The sequence below is a fragment of the Apus apus genome, chromosome 3 (assembly GCF_020740795.1).
Source record: "Apus apus isolate bApuApu2 chromosome 3, bApuApu2.pri.cur, whole genome shotgun sequence".
In the NCBI taxonomy this organism is placed as follows: Eukaryota; Metazoa; Chordata; class Aves; order Apodiformes; family Apodidae; genus Apus; species Apus apus.
The window spans coordinates 90,079,536-90,105,859 of NC_067284.1; the positions used below are offsets into that span (position 1 = coordinate 90,079,536).

At 37.8% G+C, this 26,324-nt stretch overlaps 1 protein-coding gene across 1 annotated transcript; it reads right to left on the reverse strand.

The window, feature by feature from the left end:
• Window positions 1–4,110: 4,110 nt before the first annotated feature.
• Window positions 4,111–25,371, reverse strand: CEP43 (centrosomal protein 43). Its single transcript, XM_051615279.1, has 12 exons — window positions 25,095–25,371; window positions 19,207–19,260; window positions 17,256–17,310; window positions 16,543–16,631; window positions 15,929–16,063; window positions 15,158–15,238; window positions 10,585–10,802; window positions 8,748–8,857; window positions 8,106–8,174; window positions 7,358–7,397; window positions 6,614–6,707; window positions 4,111–6,167 (listed from the first exon to the last, which is right to left on the reverse strand). The coding sequence occupies exons 1-12, from the start codon at window positions 25,182–25,184 to the stop codon at window positions 6,093–6,095; spliced, it is 1,110 nt and encodes a 369-aa protein (XP_051471239.1). The 5' UTR covers window positions 25,185–25,371; the 3' UTR covers window positions 4,111–6,092.
• Window positions 25,372–26,324: the final 953 nt, after the last annotated feature.

Sequence of the window (26,324 nt, forward strand, 5' to 3'; positions counted from 1 at the left end):
GACTTTTAACTCTGTAATCTCACAGTCACTGTAGCCAAGGTTGCCATTGACTATTGCATTTGAGCACTTCTTTATTGCAGGGTAGCAGGTCTAGAGTATCCCCAGTCCTCCTGTCCAGCACCTAAGTGCAAGGTGGTCCCTGACACAATTTAAGTCTCCTTGCTTGTTTGTGTTCTGCCATGTTGCTCTTCCCCCAAATTGGAGGTGGTTAAAAATCCCCATGAAAACCACAGCATGCAATCTAAAGACTTCTTCAAATTGTTTAAGGAAGGCTTCATTTTCTTCCTTTTCTTGATCAAATGGTCTGTTACAGGTGCCTACCACAACATCCCCTTTGTTGGCCTCCCCTTTAGCCATGACAACAAACTCTCAACAAGCCTGTCTCCAGGGCTTTTTCTATTCCATTTATGCTCTGCACATTCAGACTACTCCTCTGTGAACCTCCCTTCCTCCCTCCATTGTTTTCCCTGCCTGCTTGTTAAGCTTGTGTCCATCCATTGTGGCACTCCAGTTGTCCAAGCTATTTCAAAATGTTCCTGTCATCCCAGCAATATCATGGCTTTGTAACTGCACAGATTTCCTCTTTGTTTATTCTATCGTATATTTGTTTGTGGAAAAGAACTTTAGATGATCCCAGTCACCTTGATTTTTTGCAGCAAGGGCTGTCCCTCCCTCAGTGTGTGCTTCCTTCAACTCCCACACAGCTGCAGGCTTTGGTCTCCACACCCAACTAGTTTAAACTCTTTGCAAGGTTAGCAACCATATCAGCATAGATAACCAACTTCATCAGGTGCATCCTGCCTTTTCCTAGCAGACCTCATTCCTCAAAGAGAGTCCCATAGTCATAAACAACCCTAAGCCCTGCCCACGACACCAGCAACATGCTAGAGGCGAGCTTAGGAAAGGAGCAAACAGGTCTGGTGGGCAGGAGAGCGTCTTCATCCCTTTGCAGAAGGCAGTCCCTCACTACTGTTACCTGTCTCTCTCAAGCCTCACGGGCTTGGACATCATGGCTTAGATGCACCCCGCAACAAAACTCACTCCTTGTCGTGTTGTGAGGGCTCTACAGTTCTTTCAGTAAGCATCTGCAGCTGGAGGAAAAAGCTTTCTTGTTTTTTCTTCCACAGGAATCCCAGCTTGCCTCTCATCAATCACCTCCAGCCTCCCCCTCCTTCCATGCAATGGGGCACTGGGGCCCTTGCTTTTACAATGGCCACAAATTATCTTTTCCCTCCTGCTGGGCATTTCTGATGCCATCCTGCCTTCTTCAAGTGGCAGCTCAGTGTCCGGCAGGTGAGGCTGCTGTCACCTCCAACCTCTGAGAAGCTCCAATCACTCCGTGCAGCCTGCATCTGGACAGACACGTTCTCCCCAGCGCTGTGTCTGAGTTGAGGTCTCCAGTGTGCTGTGGTAGCTTTGGCTACTGCTAAGGATTGTGTCTTGTCACCATCATCACTGTGTCCTCTGGTCTCAAGAACCATCTGTGGACTTAGTGTTCAGTCTCTTTCACTAACTCCTTCCTCTTTACACAAGCTGGTCGCAGTGGTCCTTGTGTTAAGAAAGAAGATGAATCACCACGTGTTGAACAGGACACAGCCTGACAAATGCCTGCACTATCCCCATTAGACCTTGAGTCCAGTGTGCAACTCCTCATACTGCTTTTTCTTCCCAGCTGCTATTCCTACAGCTCATAAGCATCAGGTCTGCATTTTTTTTATCTCCTCCACTGTGCTTACAAAACATTCTGTTCCCCTAGGCTGAATGACACACTTCACCAAAAAACCTCAACAGAAAAAGCAAACATTCAGTTTACTGAACAAATCATGCATTCCCAAAATAACCTTTCAATTATACACTCAACTTTGATGCAATCTCTTCACTGTTCCTCAACTACTGCAGCAAGGCAATGCTTCAAGATTCACTAGTAAAAGAGAATGAAGGTTCATCCTCTTTCTGTACTTAAAGGCTTGCTATTCTTTTAATGACCCCCAAAATGTACAATGGCCTTAGCTGACCAAGCCAGTTCACTTCAAGGCCTGAGAGAGAAGAGTCTGTGGCACTTCTTTGAACAAGAAGTGATATATTTAAGCCCTCTGAAATATTAAAAAAATAAATTAGGAAAAAAGTTACACAAGAAGTTTTGAACTGTGATTGACTTTTAAGACATTATGGACATATTCCAAAGAAGTGACATACAGTACGTGCAAGGACAGCTAAAAGCCTTCTTATTATTATTCTGTATTGGGGGGGGGGGGGGGGGGGGGAAGTAAGATGACAGCAGCAGCAAGTTTTAACCCACCAGACAACTGGGCTTTTGGGTTTCCCCCTCACCCTCCCTCACTTTTATTAGGAGAATTTAGCACTGTTCACAATATACAAAAAAAGGAACTGGGAAGTGACACTTTCTGATGTTAATTGCAGTTCTGTCAGGGTTCAATCTTTGGGTAACTCAATGTCCTTGAATAGCCCAGTAGGTTGCAAGTTCTGCTTTTGCACTACTGCATTCATTATAGCTAGTTTGTATATGATTTTGCTTCAAGATGAATGAGAACACTTACAAATCTATGAAAATGTCATCTCTTAAAATGCAGTTCAACTTCCCCCTTAGCTCAACCTAGCAAGGAAAATGTGAAATGCATCTGGCATTTCCTGAAGTGAATGCAAAGCACTGTAGCCGAGATTTAATTCCTGCTGCCTAGACAATGCTAAAACTACAAGTTAGCTTTTATCTACAATCACACTGAACTATCGATGGATGTATTTTTTCCTAAAGTGAATGCTGGGCTTTGTGGAAAGTATTGCAACCCTGAAAGTTACTTTGCCAACAAACAAAGCAGTAAACCCCTTCTTTATCATACTCACCCAATCACCCTGTCAGTTACAGATGTGTTTAAGTTGTCTCAAGAGCTAGATACATTCTCTAAAGAAGGACTATACTGTCAACAGTCTAAAGCTCAGGGGCAGTTTTATTACACTTCAGGAAAACATCACTTCTGAAGAAACACCTGATCAGACGTGCCATGATCCGGAGTCAAACTGTGACACCATGCTTCCTCACTTTGATTAGACAAAAAAAAAAAGTGTGGAATACAGTAACTTCGCTACCAAAAATAAATATATATATAGTTCTTAGAATACATCTTCATCACCACAGCCATATTAATGGTGTGGAACTGTCAGCCCCAGCTTAGTCCTTAATTTTTTACTTCTGGAAATCAAAAGATTTGTTAAACAAATGATAGAGTCTGAGTGTTTAACAAAGACTTGTTTCTAACCAGACCTAGTTGGTACAGAACTGCATAGACCAGTGCTAAGCTTCCATCTTAGGCACTTAAGCTATTCACAGAGATGCCAGGGAGAGGCAAAACCAATACAGAACGCTACTTAGAAACACGCCCATTTTTTTAAGGAGAGGCTCTAGTTGGTAATTCTAACAGACAGATGAGGTTGCATATTCAGCTATGTTAGGTCTTTTAAGGAGAACCTAATGTAACATACCAAACAATATGGTTTGAAATGTACAGCAAAGCAAGCATTCAAGAGTGCTTAGTTTGTCAGTGATATTTAAGTCACTCAAACTAACACTGGCTAACGAGACAGTATTTGCCAAACAAGATTGTTTTTTTTTTTCTTTGCCTGTTGAATCATAAACTGTCTGACAACTCTGACAGCCACCCAGTAACCATATTCAGTCTGATATTAGTCAGACTTAAGGATTCCTCATCAGGAATGGTAAGATCCTTTTGGAAGAAACCTGAGCATAAGCACATTCTCAGTTGGAGACTGGATTAACTCTGAAAAAAATCCACAAAAACCCCCCTACCAACCCAATCTCACATGGCTTCCTGCATGTCCTAAATATAAAGAATTTCTATTTTGTTTAGCCAGCACAATAGCTTTATTTTGCAATTTGAATTATTGTACACAATTCAGTAAAAGCCCACAGGAGGAAGAGCATGGAGACATCTCACTTTTTGGCATCTCCTTAAATTAGAGCCAAAAGACCAAGTCTCCAGTTAACCCCTAAGGTAAGAGAACAACTCTTTGCAGTTAACAAAAGTATGTTACCACTTAAAATATCTAATTATTTAAAAAGGCCACATCATCAAATACAATTAGAAATAATTTAATAAAGTTTTTGCTTCTTTTGGTATGATAAATTGCAACATATCCTACAGCTGATAGGTAACAGAACATCGTGTTTTCCCAAGACATGTAAAAAACCAAACAACATTGTCTCTACATTATTTCATACACTTTAAAAATTAATGCCAGAAATCAATTGTTCCCAAGCATTCAAGTGGAGTTTTATTTCCTTCAGACATGCTGTTGCTCCTCTTCAAAAAGGGAAAAAAAAAAAAAAGAAAAAAGCCCAAACTAAACTTTTCATATATAGTGTTTTGAGGCACAGCTTCCCATAAAGGAATTTTTACACAGGATGTTTCATTTGTTACACCATTGTTACTATTTGAAGTCTATGGCACATTGACTTTTTGGGGTGGAAAAAACATTCTCCTCTGTGTTCAGCTGCTACAACATGGCACAAAGTTAGAAGTTAACACCATGACTAAATATTCTGATTCTTCTTTTTGCTGGCTATTTTGGGGAGCACATAAATAAAAGGCACACTTTTCCTCTCTCCTCGTGAATTGTTTATGTACTGTACAAGCCTAACTCCCCAGCACTGCTCCATGCCTGCTGGTCCAGTGCAAAAAACAATTTAAGTCAGCATCCAATGCTAGTTGAAGCTCCATATGCTTAACCAGTGGCTTTAGTTTAGCATGCTATTTCCACTGTGGTGACCAGTGATGAGAGGCCAACAGCATTCCTGAAAAAAAATTAAAGCCTAAAAAACAATATAATGAAGTTATTTCTATTAACTTACATGTATATTTTCCAAACGTGTTCACAATGTTCAGAAAGTGCACATTTTGAAGTCTGGTTTCAATATTACAAATGTCCATGACCTATAATTATAGCAGCGCCATGTGCAACAGTATCATTGAAGAACTGTCAACATTTCCATTACTGACTCTGTTTTGCAAGAGTATAGTGAAAATAACAAGAATTTGCTCTTCTCTAGAATTTACTGTTCATAATGTCTTCAGTATGGTAGTTTTAAATATTTGGATTTAATTCTGTACAGCAGTCAGAATCTGCAAAACATAAGGTTAGTGGTTTCACTTTTTGGCGCTCATTTTTACATAACAAGGATTTTCAAGAATGAAAGTGAGCGTACAGCACTTGAAGAGCCCTCATTAATACAAGTTCCACAAACCACTACCACACTGTTAAAAACTTAACAAAAATCAATAAGATTTAGTTAATGATTTGTGGATCCTTACAAAATTAGTCTTTGTGATTTAACAACAGATAACATCAATGAAATTATTATATATAAAAACAGCTTAACATTAAAACCGTCTTAACATCAATGGTCTGACAAATATATCTAAACAAGAATATTCAGAGTTAAGACTAGTGCTAAAGGTAGCTCCTAAATTTAGGTTTGAGAGTTTAGATACTCTCAAATCGATACGCCTTTAAAAAAAAAAAAAAAAAGTCCAACTTTCAGAAGAGTCTGAAAAACAGCAGTTTCAAGTAAGTCTGGAGCAATTAGGTATTGTGGCTAGTTACCATCAATATGTACTGTATGCTGAATTGACAAAATTGTGTTAAAAGATGTGAGTTGAACCACTGTGTCTGAAGGTTCTTGCTTTGGTTATCTCCAAAAAAAAAATTTGGACTGTTACAATAACAGTGCAAGTTCATTATAAAGCCACATGCCTCTCTGTAGATGTTTTTACTATGCCCACTGCCAGCAATGGACATTCTGCTTGGAAAAATCCACCTCCTGCTGCAAAAGGTTTTGCTGAACCAAACGGAGGAATTCTGATATCAGACTCCAATGAGAATGCAGTATTTCATTTAGTTCTTGTTATGAATATTTAAAAGCCTTCTCCACCTACAGTCTTTTTGAAATACAAGGCACAAATAGGGAGTGGACATTCCAGCAAAAAGTGATTGTCTGAAATTAACAGTCCACAACAGTCTTCTAGTCCAGCACAACGAAACATTTTTGCTGTTCAGTTCTATGCCATATCTTCCAGATAATCTGCAACATCACTTAGCTGGGAAATGGTAAGGTCTTGTGTGATGCCTTCAAGCTAGAAAATAAATGAAATTAAAAATTCAGAAATCAGATAAATAAATACTAAGTATTATTTATTGTAGTCCTTCGTAAAGCATGCCATTCTTTAAGCCCTTTCAGTGAGATTGCTAACTCCTTTATGAGGTGCTCAGACAAATCTTGAGATACAGGGATAAGACATTCCTATGCTGGATACTAAATCAGTCTCAAATATATTTTACATCCCTAGAGAAAGACAGTGAATGTGCTATCAAACAACTGTGAGGTTTCTCTTTTTTTTTTTTTAATCAGTATAGTATCTAACTTGACAGAAATACTAGGTGTAAAAATACAGAGTATAAAAAATAGTAGAACTTTAACATGCATTCTGGGAACCACTGAAACTGGCACATTCTTTCACAGAAGTTAAAAAGTCAAGACAAGATCATAAGAAGATCAAGAACAATTTTAAAAGAATCATACTTTATCACTGGCATTCGACGCTTCTGTTTCCACAGAAATTTCATCTATTTCTTCACCAATACTGATATCACTTTTTTCTGACCGATGACTAGCACTGAAAAGAAGAAAACCATAAATGCAGAAGTAAGACTTTCTTTTCAAATGTCCAGTTTTTACATTCAATTTCACATTTTAGCCTGACATTTCATTTGGATTTCACTTCCTAGCAAGTTAAATATGAAGTTAAAGACCCGTAACAACTAAAGGCCTCCTACCTAGACAAAGCCATGATAAATACTGATAATGACCTGCAGTTTACAACACAAATACCTTCACATCATAAGCATGAGGCTGCTAAATATTTATTGCTGACTACTCATGATGCTTTATTTCAGTTCAATATTTAAGCATACGCCGTAGTAATTGCATAATAGCATTAATTATAGTGTTCGAATACTGCTATGTGAACAGTTCAGGAAAACACTCAATACCTTCCACAAAAAAGTAACAACTTCTCATAATCTTGAAGTTAGCACCAGGTTTTTAAGGAACTCGTTAACCCCCTACACAAAAGGGATCATTTTAAAAAAACATTTGTAACTATATGTATTAAAATAGCAAAGTAAAGTTGAAAGGAGTTCACAGACACTAAGAGACTCCAGCAATAGTGACTAGCTGAAATATTATGAAATCCTTCAAATATGCCAGCAGATATGCTTATAATGCGTTAAATACTATGTTAGATCACAATCATCCTTCTCTTACCTGTTGAAGTCATCAGCATACTCATCGTCATCTCCATTTCCTAAATAAGTTTAAAAGGCATTAATCAAACAAGTTTTCTCTTCAGGAAATGCAAAACAGACTATTACTGCTCCAAAATACATGGTTTGATGGTCAGCAAAAGTGGAAGTATATTAAACTACTTGTGCAGATTTATGAAGAGGAGTTGAGTTTGTCATTAATTAATCTCAATCTTATTTACACAAACTGTTTTGCAATAGAACATACATTTTCAAGATTTAAATACCTGTCAGATCTATTTTGAGAAACAGCTGATGCTTCCTACATCATCTTCACACAGCTCCTAAAGTTTTTAAGGCAACTTTTCAAAGTGTGGAGGGCAAGAAAATGTGCCACTGAAAAAAAGTAAGATTGGTCTGGCTGTCTTTTCCGGCAAATATAAACCTCTCTTTTCTTAGAAACCTTGACAACAAAGCTTATAATTTGATATTAGCAAATGTATGCACAGAATGAATACAATTTTTGCTGCCATGTGTAAAATACTGATCCACATACAAGGCACCAATTCTCCCTTTCCTCTATTCTTTTATATCAGATCTTGATCTTAACTGCATTAAGTTTCACAATGGTGTTAACTAGAGTGAGAGAAGTAAAACCAGAAGTTTTTTGTCCAGTGTGTGTATTCCAGTTTCTCAGATTCTTCTAAGAAGCTGGGCCAGAACTTTCATTTAAAAATTTCACAGCTTATTCATGTTTAGGAGTTACTTACCTAATTCTAGAGATCCCAGTTTTGCATTCACCAACTGCAGGTCTTTCAAAACAGAGTTTCTATTCAAATCTGTAACAAAAAAAAACTTGTATCAGAAATTTAATTTGTAACTCTTTAATAAGATCTCACTTAAACCTACCCATCAGCCACTTATAAAAAGTGGTTTTAGAATAACCGTATTAACATACTATAAAATTATATATTATATCCAATTTTCAGGTCCAAACTCTGCTAACATTTAAAACCTGAGCAGCAAAAAGGAACTTATCTCTTAATATTCAGGGTCAGGTTTTACAACATGAAAGCAAATACCCCTGAAGAACTTGTGCAAATAATAATTAAAAGGAGTAAGTTAATTTCAGTTAAGAAGTGAGCAGTAGAATTTTATGCTCTTGAAAATGGCTTTATACAAACCAAACAAAGGAGTGTGTTTCATGCTCCAAAACATATGATGCCCCAAGGGCATATCAAAAGTATGCAATCACTCCGTGAAAAAAGCATTACTATGAAGCACATTACAACCAGAAGGGGGCCACCTACAGGAAATGTAACCACATTCGCATCTGAATACATAGATAATTCTTCACATTACAGGAAATGTCTCCTATATTCATAAAAACACAAAAACATGTGAAAACTTACTTTCGGACTCCTTTAGTGAAGGTGCACCAGTCAGGGAGCTTAACCCGCTTTTAAGAGGTGGTGCATCAGAAAGGGATGCTAGACCTCCTGCTTTATTAGCTTCCATTTTCCTAAAATACACCAAACAAATAAGAACTCCACAGAGCTGTAAAATGTGCATAGTGACTTTCTTCTCCATTATTTACTAAATTGTCATAAAACTAGAACAACAATATTTATAGCAAAAAGAGCAAGGGGAAAGGATTATTCCTTCTGAAATTTTAAAACCAGTAGCTAGTACTGGCACAAGTGTCAAGCAAGACATCGAGTAAGAAAGTCACTTTCTCACCTATGCAAAGCCTTCTCCCAACAACAGAACTCCTGCATCACTACCTCATCAGCCTCACTAGTTTTATTGAGAGGCCTTTCCTTATCCCCACATATAAATGCAGCCAAAATAAGAAAGATTAAAATATAAATCAATACTTAAGTTAATTTTTTATTTACAACTAAAGGAGATTATGTCCGATGAAACTATTAAGTTTAAGAGCAGTCAGTTCACAGAATGAAAACCTCTCTCTTATAACAACATAGATCTCATCATCACGTGTTAAAGTTGACTTGGCTATTGCCTATTCCAGTCACCTATTTAAAGTGTTGAGTTCCAATATGACTTACAAGTAAAGGACGAAGAAAGGCTATTGAAAAGAGATCAAGACTTTCAACATGCAGTATCACCAGAACTGTTTGTTACTGCGATTCCACTCCTATCAGTAACGGACAATACCTGAATCACTCATTTTATCTATATCAACAATATATCATATATACCAACACATACTAAAATATCTTAAAATTTTGAACACGAGATATGATGAGGCAAGGAGAGCTTGGATCATCTCTCACTCTGTCCCTAGTAACTGTTCACTCCCTTCCTCTCTAATGCACCCTTCTTACAGGAATAAGCAAAACTCCCATAAGGAATTTACCTTTTTGCAAATCAAGTGATGCTGGCCCCTCCTCTAATTTACTCATCCCTTGGGACTCAGGCACAGAGCACAACACACCACAAAGGGATTTCACCTGAATAACATGTTTATTTTTCTCCTCTAGAGGAGGGTAGAAGTGAAAGATTCAGTAGAGCCGGCTCAATTACAATTAGGTGCTAGCTCATTCGTTATTAACATATTCAGCAAACCTTATTATGGAACACTACTATAACACCTAGACCACCGTAACATTGTGAGGTACAAATTACCAGTTAGCGGACTGTGACAGACACATGTGATTTGGATATATTTTTTCTGTAGGGAGTCTCCCTGCTAGGAAAAAATACTTATTTTACTGAATAATTAAGAGTGCCTTTCTTGGATGGTCTTTCTAAAGCTTCTTAGTCAGTTTCAAGTACTTACCTTATTCTCACAGCTCATGGGGTCAGGTTACACATTAACCAGATTTTTTGTACTCCTTACAAAGCCAAAGAGTTAAATAAAGCACTATCCCTGTCATTGTCCCCTTTCTGTACTGATCACCACTGCAGCCCTGCTGCAAGAAGGGACACTGATATCTGTGGCTCACACATGTGCCTTTCGCCAAACAAACAGGCTGGAGAAATTATACTGTCTATCTGAGGCAACAGTTTTTTCCATTCATGGCACATCCAAGAGATCCCAGACAACACTGTGCATTTCAAAGAATAAATTAATAGAAATGCATATTTCAGAAATAAAATATTCCCAAACAGATCTGAACACTCACAGTTACAAAGCGCAAATATGCAAACATCAGCTAACTGTCAAAGGTCTGCAAGCATGCTGAAGACAAAAGAAACCTGTGTTAAGTAGAACAACCATCTTACCAGCCGTAAGTTCTTTCTGGCTTGGGTATAGGATCATCGAAAAAAGAATCTCCCTCTACATCATCTTCATCCACATCTGGATCACTTTTTTCTTTGGTATTTAAGTCTTTGTTTTCTAGTTGAGGATCTAGTTTTGTTTCATTAGGCAGAAAATGAATACTTCTTTTGCTTGCTTCCCCTGATGAGATACTTGTGTCACTTTGAGTGGTTTCAGTCACCTTGAAAAAATAAAGAAAAAAGCCCTCACTGAAAGGAATAAGTAATTTATCTTGAAGAAAACCCATATAAACTGAATTTGTGTCTCATAATAATGTAACCGGTAATATAAACACACAACATGTAACATACAACTAGCATCACCTTTTAAAAAGTTAACTGAATTTTTTTAGTTCTTCTCAGGAATTTATCATTATCATCAGGAATCACACAAGAGAAAAAAAGCTGTTTTATCATCTTAGAAAAGAAGTGCTCTTTATTGTTGCCGCCATTAAAAATTTTGTTCCACTCTCTGCACAGCTTTGCTATCAAGATTGCTTCTACTATAAAAGTAACCAATTTTAGGAGATATTGGTCATCAAATAAAGGAATCTACATATAGAGTGATTCTTAACTCCTAGCTTTCAATACAGGGGGGGCTGTTTGTTTTAGAGCCTGAAAGTTACCTGGTGCTTTGTTAGTATTATTTTGCAACTTCTCAATAAACAAATATTGTTAGTTACAGCCACAGTCTTCAAATAAATCAGTTTAAAGCCATGCATATTACTCTAACTTCCATATTAAGTGGTAATCTCTACAACATAATACTAGGTTTTCAAGTGACAATCATAAGACAACTGCAGTTAATTATGCCCTCCCAATACTAAAAAATGATGCAAACAAGATACTTTAGAAGCACGTAACTTTCAGTCTTTATATCATGTTTATGGCTCAGTCCTACAGACACTCAAGCTTGTAAGAACTATTCTGTATGCTAACTTTAGGATCAAATAACACAGGTCAAGTAACATCTTTTCAAAACTTTGTGACCCAAAGAACAGTATCCAAATGTACCTAGATAATCAAGCTATTATGAAAGAACGGATTTTTATTTTTAAACAATAGCATTTTGTTACCTAGCAAGCAGTAATGCAATGTTTACCTTCCCCTTGTCTTACTAAAATTAAGCCAGTGAAAAGATCTATTTATTTAGCTAACTTTCCTCCTGCACACTCAGAAGCACCCATTTTTAAACAAAACCAAGTTTCGTTGGTTTGGTGCATCCATATAACTAATATGTAGGTTGCACTGTATTAAACATTTCTTTATCAGTCATTAACTTTTATTCAGAAGGTTGAAGTAAAATTTTCAAACTGTAGGCCACAGAAATTGAAAAAGGCCCACTAAGGTCATTTTGTCTCAGTCACAGAACCATTTGCAATTGCTGGCAGCAGCTCAGTTCTTCTAGGGCAAGAAAAAGTACTTATACCTGTGAGTAGCAGTAACAATATTTTTTCATTTCTTTTCCTAGAGGAATGTAATTATTGGTGAAAAATAAGAGCTTAGCGATACCCTGGCTGGAGTAAAAATAAATTACAGTTACTTTTCTGTCCTAGGCCCTGAGGGATTGAGCTACTGCTATATCATTTCATAAACTAGAAGCACAACAGTTGGCCTTGGCTTAAATTCATATATTGTGAAGAAAGGGAAAGTGTGGTTTCACACTTGCACCTAAACAAATGTAATTCTTTACTGCTGCCAAGAGGTCTGGTCTTGGTTTCTCCTAGCACACTCCTTTCTATGTTACACCTAGTGGTTGCCAAGACATAGTCATAGCCAGTTCAGCTCACAGGTTCGCTGAAAAAACACCAGAGAATGTCAAGTTTCAATCAGGAAGTCTAGACTGTTCAGGCAAGTTCCATCTTGCTCCAGCTGGGACTAGCTAAAACTTCCTCCTTCTGCATTGTTTTTCCTCCAAGTATGTTGCATGGGCAGAATGTTCTCCCGTCCTGCCTTTGCCAAGGAGAGAGAGAACCAGAATAAATAAATAAATAAATAAATTCTAAGAATTGTAGTCCCACTAAGAAATCGACTACTTATTCTTAAAGGAGTATATACTCCAAATAACAGCTGTTGCTGTTTCTATGAGAAAACACCCATACAGAAACCAATTTTCTCCTGTTTCTGAGATATATATTTTTTCATGGAGGACTCAGAAATGTATTATGAAAAGAATTCCCAAAATATGTTTACATATCTCCCACTGGAATTAAATTATTTGCTCGCCATAGAAGATGGGTATAAGGAATATAAAAAGCCCAATCATAAATTCCAGTTTGTTGGAAATTATATTCTAGTTGCACCCTCTTAACATCAGAAACCGCATGTAAATGAAAATGTTCTTATCACTACTTTGGCTGCTTCTGCACTCTAAAAGCACTCAACTGTAGTGTTCCAACAACACAAAAACTCTCCTTAAAAAAAAGGAAATGAGGTTCAGTGCATGATATTTTACCACACTTTGATACTACTTGCTCTGAATTAAATACTCCTGGTTGGTAGTTTCTCTAAAACGAAGACCTCAGAATAAACCTTAGAATCACTTTCTTGTATCGATATACTTATGGTCGCATAAGCATATACACAACTTATAAAATGCCACTATTAACTGGACCAGTCACAACCAATATCATTAAGCTAAAGTCAGTCAATAGGAGAAGCATGAGTATCTATGGGCTAGTGAATTGAAACAGTCAGCAACAACCTGAAGAAAGAATTCTCACAACTTCAGCACAGAGAGGAATACAACGAGCTGCAATATAGCATCACTTCTGGAAAAGAGTACTAATCTTTGGAAGTCATTCAGACATAGTTTATACTTCTTTTCTATGCAGTTAAGACAGCACTATTTGACCTGAGTACGGGAGTTTGTTTTGTGCAGGCCCAAACAATTTTGATAGAAAAACTAAGACACTAATTTTTTCTTGTTATCATCTTAAACATGAAGAATAACTGTAACTACTTCATGATACCTTCTCTAAAGGAGATATTCCAGGCATAACTTAAAACTCATTCTTATTGATCTAGTCTCCTAATGAAACAAGTCTTAAAATATTATATTCCTCAGTTTGTGTGTCTATCTTCCTCTAACTAATCTATTTTGGACTGACTGGCTAAGTTTAATCACTGCAAAAAAAGGCAGAAGTTTCCAAAAAAACACAGAAATATTGCAATGCATGACTGGCAGTGCAAAAAGCTCTCTCAAAAACACATAAAGGAATAAGATTCACATCAGACAGAGGTTGGATCGACCTTGAGAAACATACATGCACACTCAAAAAAACCCATATGAAATCTGGTTCAGCTTACAAGCTACTGTAACTATGTTTTTCCTCCTCTAGACAACAGTTCTCTTCTTGAGGAAATGCCATATAACAAACACTTAGCTCTTCTCTTTCTGATCTAGTTACTTCAAGCAGAGTAATTAAAACCTTAAGATGAAAGGTGGTATAAGCAAGGGAGAATGGGATGTTTACGACTTCTAACTCATTATCATGATTCTACAAAAGTAGAGGTTCAAGTATGAAGCAAAAGTATTAGTAAGAGTAATATTTAATCAGCATTTAGATCTTTTCAGTACATTTGTTTTATTTTAAAAGCTGGTGCCAAGCAAGGATTAGCTTCTCCTAAAGCAGGTCTGAAATTATTAGAATTTCCATTCAAAGGTCAGTTACAGAAATACTAGCTTTTAAGATACTATTAGCAAACACATTAATTAATAATGAAACTTAATCTTGAAACTTGCTTTTCAAGTTACTTGTTTTAGCATGGCAAAAACCTAAAGAACTGAAATAAAATCAAGTAGTTCCACACAGAGTTGTCCTTTTCTTTTAACCTTCTCATTCCCTCTCCCAAATGAATAAATTAACAAAAAAATCCATGCAATGTTACATTTCTCAGCTTTCATTACTAAGTTGGAAAGCTTCTAAGTTATTTCCAGTAATCTTGAAAAATGCCATTAAAACTTTTTATGGGATCAGATTACGTAAGTCATTTAAACAAACTTTAATACCTGAATTAGGGCTTTGTTTGCTGTTGTTGGTTTTGATGTTTGGTTTGTTGGGTTTTGTATGTTTGTTGTCTTTTAATGGGGTGCAGCAGGTAGATGGCTTCTTGTGGAAAAGAGGCTTAAGTGATCATGGCCCTTTCCACACCCTATACTTTCCCATAATTCTCAACCTGTTGATTAGTTCCAGTCAAACATAAAAGAGTATCAGAGGCCTGGAAGATGTTCGTTTATACATATTTTGTGCTAACAGGAAGCAACAGAGACAAGAAAGCCACAAGCCCCATCAAAAAGACAGCTGTATCCTAACACCTCGTCAGTCTCCAGGAGCAACCAGTCAGCTGCCTGATAATCACACAAGTTAGCTCCAACCTGTCTCTCACAAAGACTCTGTGTATGTGCTGTCACACATGCAAGAAAGGTACAGGACTTTGCAGATCATTTAAGCAAACGCCATCGTATTTGGAGCTCTCTCTTTCACTTATCTCATGTATGTTATATAGATTTTTCATTATATACAAACAACCTTACCTTATTTGGTATAGGTTGTGTACTTGATCTTGCACCAGATGATTTCGATGTGGGGCACAGGCTGTCACTTAGAACTGGACCCTAAGAAGTTTCACATAAACAATAATTAAAAATATATTGAACTCTGCCATAACACTATCAAACAAGAAACACAGCTACCTACCTCACACACACAGTATGCAAACTGTCACTGATGCTATGTTAGGAAGTGTATCACAACTACTTATGAATTTAATCTTTTGTTGGGGTACTGAATGCATATGGGGTGCAGAGAACTTTTTTTGGAGCCAGAATCATGACAGAGACTAATGAAATACAATTGGTTGGATTTAGCTGACAACTAAGTATATACTTCATATTAAAATATTACTGTCATTGCCTTCAGCTAGTTCAATACTTTTGTACCTTTAGTTTTAAATAAATGTTTTCAGAAAACAGGTACAGCTGAAACTAACCAAACCATACTAGAAATCAGAAAATAAGTGACAGTGTTTTGTATCATTTATCTGTATTCACTCAGTTACTATGCTGTAGCAGATTATTAGTAAAGAGTACTAGGGTGGCATTAAAAGTAATACATTAGTCATAATCTTTGTTTTTCAGCATTGTTTTCTGGTAACTTACATTGAAGGCATTTCCTATTATACTAACTATAATAGAGACTTGACACAGTATAATAATACAACAGTAGTGGTTTATTTTTCATCACTGAAATGAAATTAAATAAAGAATTGTGAAGTAAGAGAGAAATAACACAGTAACACTACTTACTTCTCCACTGCCTGAAATCTTTTTCCGCTGACATTTTCTAACAAGCTCCAACAACAGGGGACCACTCGCAGTACCTTCTGGCTCTCCAATTCCCAAATCTTGAGCTAAGTTTTCTCGATCATCAAGGCCATTTAGCTATGGGAAAAAAACCAAACAACACAAAAACAAAACACATACCAAAAAAAAATCACAACACAGAAATAACTGTCAGAAAACACAATACATACCTTGTAATGTAACTCCTAAAGCTTTTTGGTCTTATTTAACACAGCAATATTTTTGACTAAAAAGTGATTATTTAAGACTTCCTGCTTCATGTGGACTAAAGTAATGATAGTCTGTTGCATCATTTACTTCTGATCTGTACCTGAACTTGTCACAGAACATCCACAGTTTTTTTTAAATATGCAAGCATTCATCATTAGCATGCTTCAGGATTTATATGGTCAAGTTACTTTAGCTTATCACACTTAAAAGTGGATCCTAGGACCTTTGGCCAGTGATTCCAGCAAATTCATAGATGATGGGGAGTCAGCATTCCTGTGTGTATAGAAGTAAATCAGCATGCACTACAATCAATCAGCATAGATACAAATAAAACCAGTGTATCTTACTGTGCTTGATTCAGGCTGAAAAACAGCCAATGTAAAATCGAGATTGAAAAAACGTAGAAATTCTGCAACAAGACCTGCTACCAAGCGACCTGAAAAGGAAATGAAAACAGTAAAAGTACACAAGGCAGAAACAATTCTTACTTCAAAGATTTAACATTAACATGGCTTCAGTATTAACATCTATATTGATTCAGCATGCCCACAAACGTAATTTAGACATTCACCAAACTACCACTACATAGCTGATTTGTATACCAATTCCCTAATTTCTAACTTTGCCACCATAGCAAAGCTATTTGTCAGCAATACTGCAGGAGCACAAACAGAGACTGCTTACAACATTCAGGTGTAAGACTTTTTTTTAACTGTTCAGCTGTTTTAAAGACGTATTTTTAACAACCCTCCTATGTCTGAATTCCGTACTGTAGCTCTACAGTGAGTTTTCACTGGTTGCTGTTTCTGTTGTCTAGAAAAGCTCTGAGTTAGTATAATAACTCACCATGCAATATTAATTTAAATGCATTAGTTACCTCAGTTAAAAATACAACTTAAGTAATATTAACTTCAAAAATTATAGATTGAATTCTACTTGGAAATAATAGTAATTATAATATTTTACAGGAACAAAAGTATCCTCTATGTCATGATGATGGTACTGTTAATAAGATACAAAGATTTAATCCTTTGAGAATTACACTAAACAAAGAACTTACCATCTTTCGTACCTAAAAAACTTTTCAAGCTTTCATTTACAAGAGGTGTTTTGTTCTGCCAAAAAACAAAAAGCAAACAATAATTATCATCCTCACACTACCAAGAAACAGAAAACCACAGCAATTTGGTATTTTGATATATTCTTCCATGATGATGCCTGCCACATGGAATTCACCTCTTCAAAATCTACCTTTGTATTAATTCTACTACCTACAAGTAAAAGCTGCACAGCCATACATTTATTTAGGCAAATTAAAATTGTATAAGTGTTTCTATTATAAAAGCTACAGAGCCAGAGTAATTCTACCAAAATCCTTAAAAGCCTACTGATTTTTATTTACTTAATGATTAAAAATGTAACTTAAGCAGTCAAATTCAAACATTGCTCCTCTGATACAATGTCAAGTTAGTTTAAGGAAATTGAGTCCCATTAGAAAAACAAAAAAGGGAATTTACAAATCATGTAGACAAAGTGTGGACCATGCTAATTAGTGGTTCACAAACCACTAATAATCTTCTCTCAGTAAAAATATCTTCAAAGCTATTATGAGCATGGTTTTTCTCCCTTGTTAGATGTACCCTGTTCAACTTTAATTTTTAAATAGAGGTAAAGCAATGTACTGTGTTTGAGTTTGTCTAAACTGTTCAAGGATTTTTCAAACCAAAGTCTACATGCTTTTTCTAACATAGCAAAATATCCTGGGTAAGACCATGACTTAAAGGATCTGTTATAGGTATTTATCACTACAGTCACAAATGCTAATACACACATGGAAGTACTGAACACAAAAAGAAATATATCTTGCTTAATATTTAGTAATTCAGAGTAGTGATAGATATGAATGTATTTCCAGAATCTTTACAGTAAAAAATCATTATACATTTAAGCCATTTGAAAAAAGAATGAGCTGAGATCAGCTGTAGCAAACCTCTCTTGGGTCCTATTACTCTCAATATCTTCTGGGAGGTTGTTCTCTGGGTACTCCATAGTATGCTACAGCTTTGTGGAAAAGATGGCACTGTGCTGTTATGTAACTCTTCCATTATGTTTTCTTCAGCAATCTTATGCTAGATTTCTGTAATATGGAATCTCATACCATAGAATAACTACTTCCGCTCCATACTAGTGTCACATAACATCTACTTCAGCTGTGCAATTTTCCAGAAAGAGCACAAACATCTAACCAGTGGAGGAATAGGTCAGTTTTCCATTCCTCTCTTTTGAAATAAGAGAACCTGGACGTAAAGCACTCTCTTCTCTCCTCTCCGCCAGAAAATGGAAAGACAGAGGGAATGAGGCAATGCGAGAAGTAGAAGGGGTCACAAAACTAGTGTCTGCAGACTATGGCAATACTATTACTTCATCATGCTAGCACCACATAGTCTTCACATTATCTGATTGTCAAAGTGTCACTACACAGTCCATTTCTTAATTTAGACATCTTCCTTAAATATAAGCAGAATATCCTGAAATAAGCCTACAACATTCTTATGAGAAATACCAGAAGCATTATCATACTTGGTAAGTTACTGCATTACTTTCACAATATACTTGTCAAAAAAACCACTATAATATTTTGCATTTCAAAAGATACTATTCAGAATTGATAAAATCTTGCAACAGCCAATTAGATTTTGTGTTAGAGAAGTATTTAATGGAAAAGATACTTAATTATAGCGGTCAAGTGGTCAGGAGTGATATAAAACCTGCAGACATTATGCAAAGTTAGTTTCAAAAGGTTATGTAACAATTCCTATTTCTAAACATCAGGAAACACCCTGGTAGTCCTGGGTTATGTTCTTTAAGCATCATGCTCTCATGCACCGCAAGACATCATTTTCTTTGGTTATATTTCACAGATAGGAAGTATTAAATCTACTATATTTAATACCACATGAAGAACTACCAGGATGATGATTGCTTAAAAAAAACCTGTAAGGTTTCCTTACCTCTACTTTCTCTTGTTCTTCTAGTGCCAAAAAAACAGCTGCGCGCAACTCTGCCTGCCAAACAAAAATATAAATAATAAAAACTCACAGCATTTCTACAAGCACTGTCTTCCCTATGCAAATAGGATGCAAAGAGCCAGCAAGCAGCTTAACAGCTATTTGTTCCTCCTCAAGCAACTTGACATTGATTGTAATCTACATTAGTGCAATTAAAACACCTAAGATGACAGACAATGTGACTAGAGGTTGAGAGAGAAGCTTTCAGACTGAGAACAAGTCGGGGGGGGGGGTTTGGTACAATGCTAACTAAATTATTTCAACACAAAAGATTCCAAATTACCTACATTATCTCCTACTAGTTTCTTGAGAGTTATACATCCAGCTCTTTCTTGGAACACCTATGCTTCATTTACAGTTCATTCAGGAAACATGACCGTACACATTGTGAGAATATCTTTTAAAAAATTCCTGTGATTTCTTGTTAGATCACATTCAAAGAAACCATACCTCAAGAAAAAGGGATCATGATTCCGGCCATTCAAATATTCCTGTACCTAGGTATTACCTAACTGAATTTCAGTATCTTAGCATCAAGGATCAGAATTCTTCTAAGGACTAAGCCTTGCCTATTTTAAACACTTGTTTCTCTGCTTCTTTCACTGGACATATTGAACGGAAAACAAACATACATTACATTTGATGGAGTTTGCCACTTTAATCAAAGCTTAATCTGACATTTTAAAGTAGACAATAGATAACACTTCAGTAATAAACTATAAAAGACAGTGCTAGTCTGTAAACCAGTTTTCTCAAGAGTAAAGAACACAAGTATTAAAGAAAGATTGATTTGCATAACTAAGAACAATACAGAGCATCTGGATTTTCTCATGTATATTTCGAAAGGTAACTAAACACCTATAACTGTTCCATCCCACAAAAATATTCCTTCCACTGGAAAAACAGAATAAACACTTCCTTTTACAACATAATTGCCTTTAGATACCTTTTTAAAGGTCAAAATGCCATACAAAAAAGACTTAAATATTTCCCATCAAAATAAGTGAAAAATGCTTACCACAATTGTATGCAATGGTCATATTGACATTGTAGTTACATTTTTTGAGATGCTTTCAATCAGTAAATCCTCTTACAACTCATTAATTTAAATACTATTCTTACAGAAACATTTAACTTTCCCACCAATATTTAACAACTTCTGTATTTAGTCTTACGTCACTACAAAAAACTTGATATGGTTGCAAGGCTGACTTTCTTTTCCACTGATGCCACAGAAACCAAGTATACTTATGTAAGAGTACAAGAAGAATAACAGCATGGGTTAAACAGACTGACTATGACAACTATTGAAAATTAAAGACAATAGCCATTACATGTGGGTAGGAGTAAACCCCATTAAGGTTTTGGATCAGGAAACTGTAGAACAACGTTGCCTCAAAGTAGCTGCCATTACATCAGCTGATCCAAAGTCTGACCTGTTTGAGATTTTTTGAACAATATCCCAACTGTCAATTCACATAACCGTGATTTTTTTACCTGCTCCCCTCCTCTAAGTCCAACCCAGTGGCTTTTAAGTATAGACTGAGATGCTTTTCTTCCTCTTCTCATCTATTGCATAGAATCACAGAATGGTTTGGGTTGAAATGGACCTTAAAGATCATATTTAAGGGACAGGGTGGTCCCTGTATGGGCAGCAACACCTCCCACTTGACCCTCACAGTGAAGAATTTCTTCCTAACGTCTACCATAAATCTGCCCTCTTCCAGTTTGCAACTGTCAGTTCTCATCCTATCACTACATGCCCTTGCAAAAAGCATCTCCATCTTTCCTTCAGATCTGTTCAGGTACTGCAAGGCCACTATAATGTCTTCCCGGAGCCTTCCCCAGGCTGAACAACCCCAACTCTCTCAATCTGTCTTCATAGGAGAGGTGCTCCAGCACTCTGATCATCTCTCCATCTGCTAAGTCTATAAGGTTCTCTTCATTGAACAGAACCAGTACAGTAGTTTGGGCAACTACTTTTTATCCACTTCAGTGGAAAACTTTTCAACTTAGCAGCCCTAAATGGCTAAAAAAGTTAAACTTGCTGGCAGTGTAATTGAAAAGATGAAGAATGAGGGAAAAAGAAATAGGAAGAATCCATACCACAAAGGTAATAAAAACCTAGAAGTCATTAATTCTAAACACCTGCTGCTGTATTTATAATATGTTAACTCTGCATGTCACAACAGCTCTCATTCTCATGTTCCTAAAGATAGGACACATCCACAATGTTAAGAGGACTATACTGACATCAAAATTTGAATTTCAGTTAGTTAATCTAAAATAATTATAAAGTTATCTTTTACTTAACTTACAAAAGTAAGATATAAATGTTACATTTGAAAAATCAATGATCCCACTTTAGTCAAAGAAATTAGTTCACTGTCTGATATGAACTGCTTTAAAAAAAGTAAACCTATAACATCAAAACAGAGGATTACACTGTAGTGTGGACATACTCATCATGACAGTTAATAATTCAACTATATTTAAAAGCACTGTTTGTTATCATATCTGGAATAAAGATGAAAAAAGCAAATAAGACAATTTTTCCTAACCTATGCATACGTAATTAACAGCCCATTTTAAAAGTAGTATTTTTATTCTATTTAACAAAACATTACTTGCCAGTACCTCAGCTCTACAAGCTTTGAAAAAAATTAGCAAGAACAGTGTCAGCTGGACAAAAGCATTAATAGTCATATGATATTAGTGACACTAACTTTCCTCATGTTTGTAGTAAGTTCCAGGGAAGATACAAAATTCAGGTGGCATAAACTTATTTTTCCAGAATGAAAGAGTTTAAAAGATAGAAACCAAAACAAAATTAACAAAGGAACACAGAAAGAGGCATAATGGCTCTGCTTGCTCTGGTGACAAGACTCCCTAGAAGAAATATCACACTTTCCTCAAGACAGAAGAATATCTCTATTTGTGCAGCAAGCATCACACAGTATCAGTGATAATTTTCACTGAAGTACAAATATCCACAGCTGTATGTTTACAGAATTAATTAGAATTTACATTATTAGAATTAACTAATCAGATTAACTCCAATTATTAACAAATGATATATATACACACACACTGCAGTTTAACGACAGTAAATTCTCAACTGCAAGTGACAAATATATTTACTCATCTTAGAATTTTCACCATATGACTTCATTAAAAACTCGTGCCCAAATCTAAGGTAGATAGAAAAATACAACAGATTTTTAATGTCATACAAGTAACATTTTTCAGTTAGACAGTACATCAATTCCAATGCATCCAAGAAATTAATTAAGCAATAAGAACTCATAAACTGCATAAAATCATGTACTAGAAAACAAAGGCATCACCATAAGCTTACTTCTAAAAAATTAGTTTACAGCCTGATACATTCTACCTACCAAATCTACTTGACTTCTAATCCATCCAGAGCTGTCTTTACCCCTAGTGCTTCATACCAATTCAGATACACATTGACCATATCATTTTATTTAATGTATCTACTTCAGTAAATCTCCAATCCATTATTATAGCTTTCTAGCTTCATTCATCTTGAAACAATGGTCAGTATTCATTCTGAAGTATATCTGAAGTATATGTTTAATTTAATGTGTAAACCTCATTCAGTTCTACCACATAATAAATACTGACACACTGTTTTGGTTTGTACGGGGTTTGTTGTTGTTGTTTGGTTTTTTTAAATGGATGGTGTAATCTGATTTCAACTAAAAGCTGAAGATTTATGATTACTTGTTCAACCATAACTCTTCTGGACGAAAAATGGCTTTTTGTCAGGTACTAGCAGAACAAATTCCGTAAGTCATTCATACTACCAATTAACAGACAGCCAAAATTGTGTGCCAAGTAAGGTTTACAGCTAAGAAAAAAGCACCACAAATTCCTCAAATAAACAGCCTTAATCATAAGCACACCAATTACTAAATAGTAACTCCTTAAGCAGGATGCAGTTTGTATTTTTATAAGTCATTTGTGAGTTTGCAGTAAGGATACTTTACACCGTATTGGATATTACACACTTCTGGCATTATATTTCATTTTCATATTACAATACATATATTTACATAACACTCAAAGAACAGGCAACTATAGTACAAAAACTTGCATACTACATGAAGGCAGGAAATAAGAAACTACAGCTCACATGTTCAATATGACCCAATTGGATAGTAGGTGGTTTTTTTAAATTATCATTGCATTATCACCATACTTTTATTCATTAAAACTACATGAGAGATGAACAGGTGGCCCAAAAGGCCTATTTGACACAACTAGAAAACTGTCTCCCTACTCTAAATAGAGTTATGTGAGCTACAATCTTAGAATCATAGAATGTGAGGGGTTGGAAGAGACTTTAAAAGGTCTAGTCCAAACCCCCTACAGTGCGCAGGGACCTCTTTAACTAGATCAGGTTGCTCAGAGCCCCATCAAGCCTGACCTTGAATGTCTCCAGGACTGGGGCCTCCATCACCTCCCTGGGCAATCTGTTCCAGTGTTTCACCACCATCATTGTAAATAACTTCTTCCTAATATCTAATCTAAATCTACCCTGCTCTAGTTAAAGACCACTGCCCCTTGTCCTATCACTACACACCCTTGCAAACAGTCCCTCCACTGCCTTCTCCTGGGCCCCAATCTTCATCTACTTGTGGAATTTAAGTAAGAACTATCCATTTGAAATGCAAGAACAATACATTTCAAATAATGCTATTTTGTTGAAAAGCATGACAACCAGCCCAAAATCCAATGGTCTTTACACACACAAAGATGCTCTCACTTCCATCAAACTTTTCAGCTGCTGAACTGTTCCTGAAGTATCAGCAATGATCATCCACCTCTTGAATGCTTAAAATGGAACACTGGGGATAAATGCCACCATCCTTAAATCTGAAACCCACACATAATTTTTCCTCGAGCTTGGAAGGAAGTTCAGTTCATATGCTTCCATATCTGTATAGCTCTTCACTGTATACAATAACTATTGCTGGAAGCTTCTAACTTGAACAAGAATCCATAGAACAAATGTTCATATCCTTTCTAACACATGCTCAGGCTACAACACAGGCTCAGAAGCAGTGTATGCTCCACTACCACACTGAAACATTTTCTTAACATTGCATTATTTGTTTCTTGTAGGCAGGCAGCATCCGCAGAGTTTCCAGGTTGAGCAAGCGCCCAAGACATGGCTCAAGCAACCCATGCTTAAGAAGAACAATGTTCAAACAGCGACCCTCAAGGACTCCTGCTTGAAATTTTCAATAGGGGTTTTTCATATCGAAGCGGAAAGAAATTCTATTCACCCCGTCCCACAGCACCCAGAAGCTGCATGTTTCCAGCAGGTCTGGCAGCCGCAGGAGCGCTCACACGGCCACACGGCAGCTTCAGAGGCGAAACTGCAGAGCCGGTCGCCGGGCTCCCTGCGGCGGCCGAGCTCCCCTCCGTCTCGGGCGGTCTTACAGTTCCCGCGGCCGCGACGCAGCCTCACGCGGCGGTCAGGCCTCGGGCCCCCGGCTCCGCGTCGAGCACGTACCAGCTCTACCGCGCAAGGCAGGCTCTGGAGCCGGCTCCTCACCATGCCCCAGGCCAAGCGGCCAGGGCCACGGGTAAAGCAGGCGCCACCGCCAGGCCGTAAGCCAAGACAGGGCCCCAGCCGGGAACACCGGCTGGAAGAGGCAGCGAGAGCGGACGAAGCCCGTAAAACCCCGCCTCCCGCTCCTGCGCTCCGCGGGGCCATTACCCAGCGCCAGCGCCAGCCAGGGCTCCTCTCTAACTGCATTGCGAGGTGTGAGCGGCGAAGAGGCTCTCCTTAACCTCACCTTAATCTTATTGAGCACCCCGCTGCTCTCCAGCGTCTGCACCAGCAGGTCCCGCAGCTCCGTGTCCTCCTCCGTAGCTGCGGCCGCCATCTTGTTTCTCCCTGACAACCGCGCAAACTGCGCTAGCAGTAGGACGAGCCCGGCAGATTCGCCACCTCCGCCGCCGGGGCAGGCACCGACCCAGCGGCGGACCCGAGGAAGCCAGGCGCGGCGAGCCGGCGGCCACCCCTCAGCGGCGGCCCGCCAGGGGACGCAGAGAGCTCACAGCCGCTTAGATGCCTTTGCCACCCGCAGCGCCTGGAAACTGCCGCGGCGAACAGGCAGGGCGCCCGCCGGCGCCACGAGCGGCGGGCGGGAAGTTTGAAGCAGGGGGTGACGTTAACGGCTGCGCGCCCCGCCGCTCGAGCGGGGAGGCGGGGGGCGGGCACTGAGATGGATTTAGGAAGCGAACAACTTCTCCGGAGCGGAGCTGGCTCCAGCAGCGAGGAAAACCCATCAGAAGGTACAGGCAGGGCCCGCGCCACCGCACACGCTTGCTCCGCCACGCATAAGGGCACCCGGCGTCGAAGAGTATTAAATGGGTTTCTAGAGTCCATGTTTTGTTATAAGCGTGGTCGTGGTGTTAAAACTGTAGGGCGGTGTCATAGCTGTGGGAGGCTCCAACGTTATTGTGCCTTAAAATACATATAAAGCTTTGTAAGTTGTAATGCTTAGTTCGTAGCACTACGTGTTGCTTCCGGGTCTTTTTTATTGTTATGATTTTTCCACGCTGAACTTTCTATTCTATTTTTCTTGAAAAGAATAAAATATATAGGGAAGAATTTCAGAAGCTGCGAACAAGCGAAGGCAGCCAGTAGACGTTGCTGAAGTTGATTTTCAAAGCCATACAGTAGGTGGCACCCGCTCTTCAGTGGCACCCCAGAGACGATCCGACTAGCCGGGGAGGGCAGGACCCGTCCATACCGCCCTGCTTCTACTGAACCCACGAGAGACACCTGAGAGAGGGTGCCTGACCCCGTTTTTAGAGCCGCTCACATAATACAGCACTGCATTTTGAAACCCTGAAGTTTGGAAACCTCAGCAGTCTTTCACTTCGGTACAAAAATTCGTGTTACAGTAAACCCACAATGCATCCCGTAGTTTCCATCCACTTTTTCAAAACCCTATTGGAAACCAATAATAATGTCTGGTATTAGGGTTACCATTTTTATTTGTCCACTACATCTCCAA

Coding starts and splice junctions, on each gene's coding strand:
- CEP43 (XM_051615279.1), bottom strand. CDS start 25,184: ATGGCGGCCGCAGCTACGGAGGAGGACACGGAGCTGCGGGACCTGCTG. Junction 17,311..19,206: donor AAGAACAAGAGAAAGTAGAG/GTAAGGAAACCT, acceptor GTTTTTTGGCAG/AACAAAACACCTCTTGTAAA. Junction 10,803..15,157: donor CACAACCTATACCAAATAAG/GTAAGGTTGTTT, acceptor TATTTTTTCAAG/GTGACTGAAACCACTCAAAG.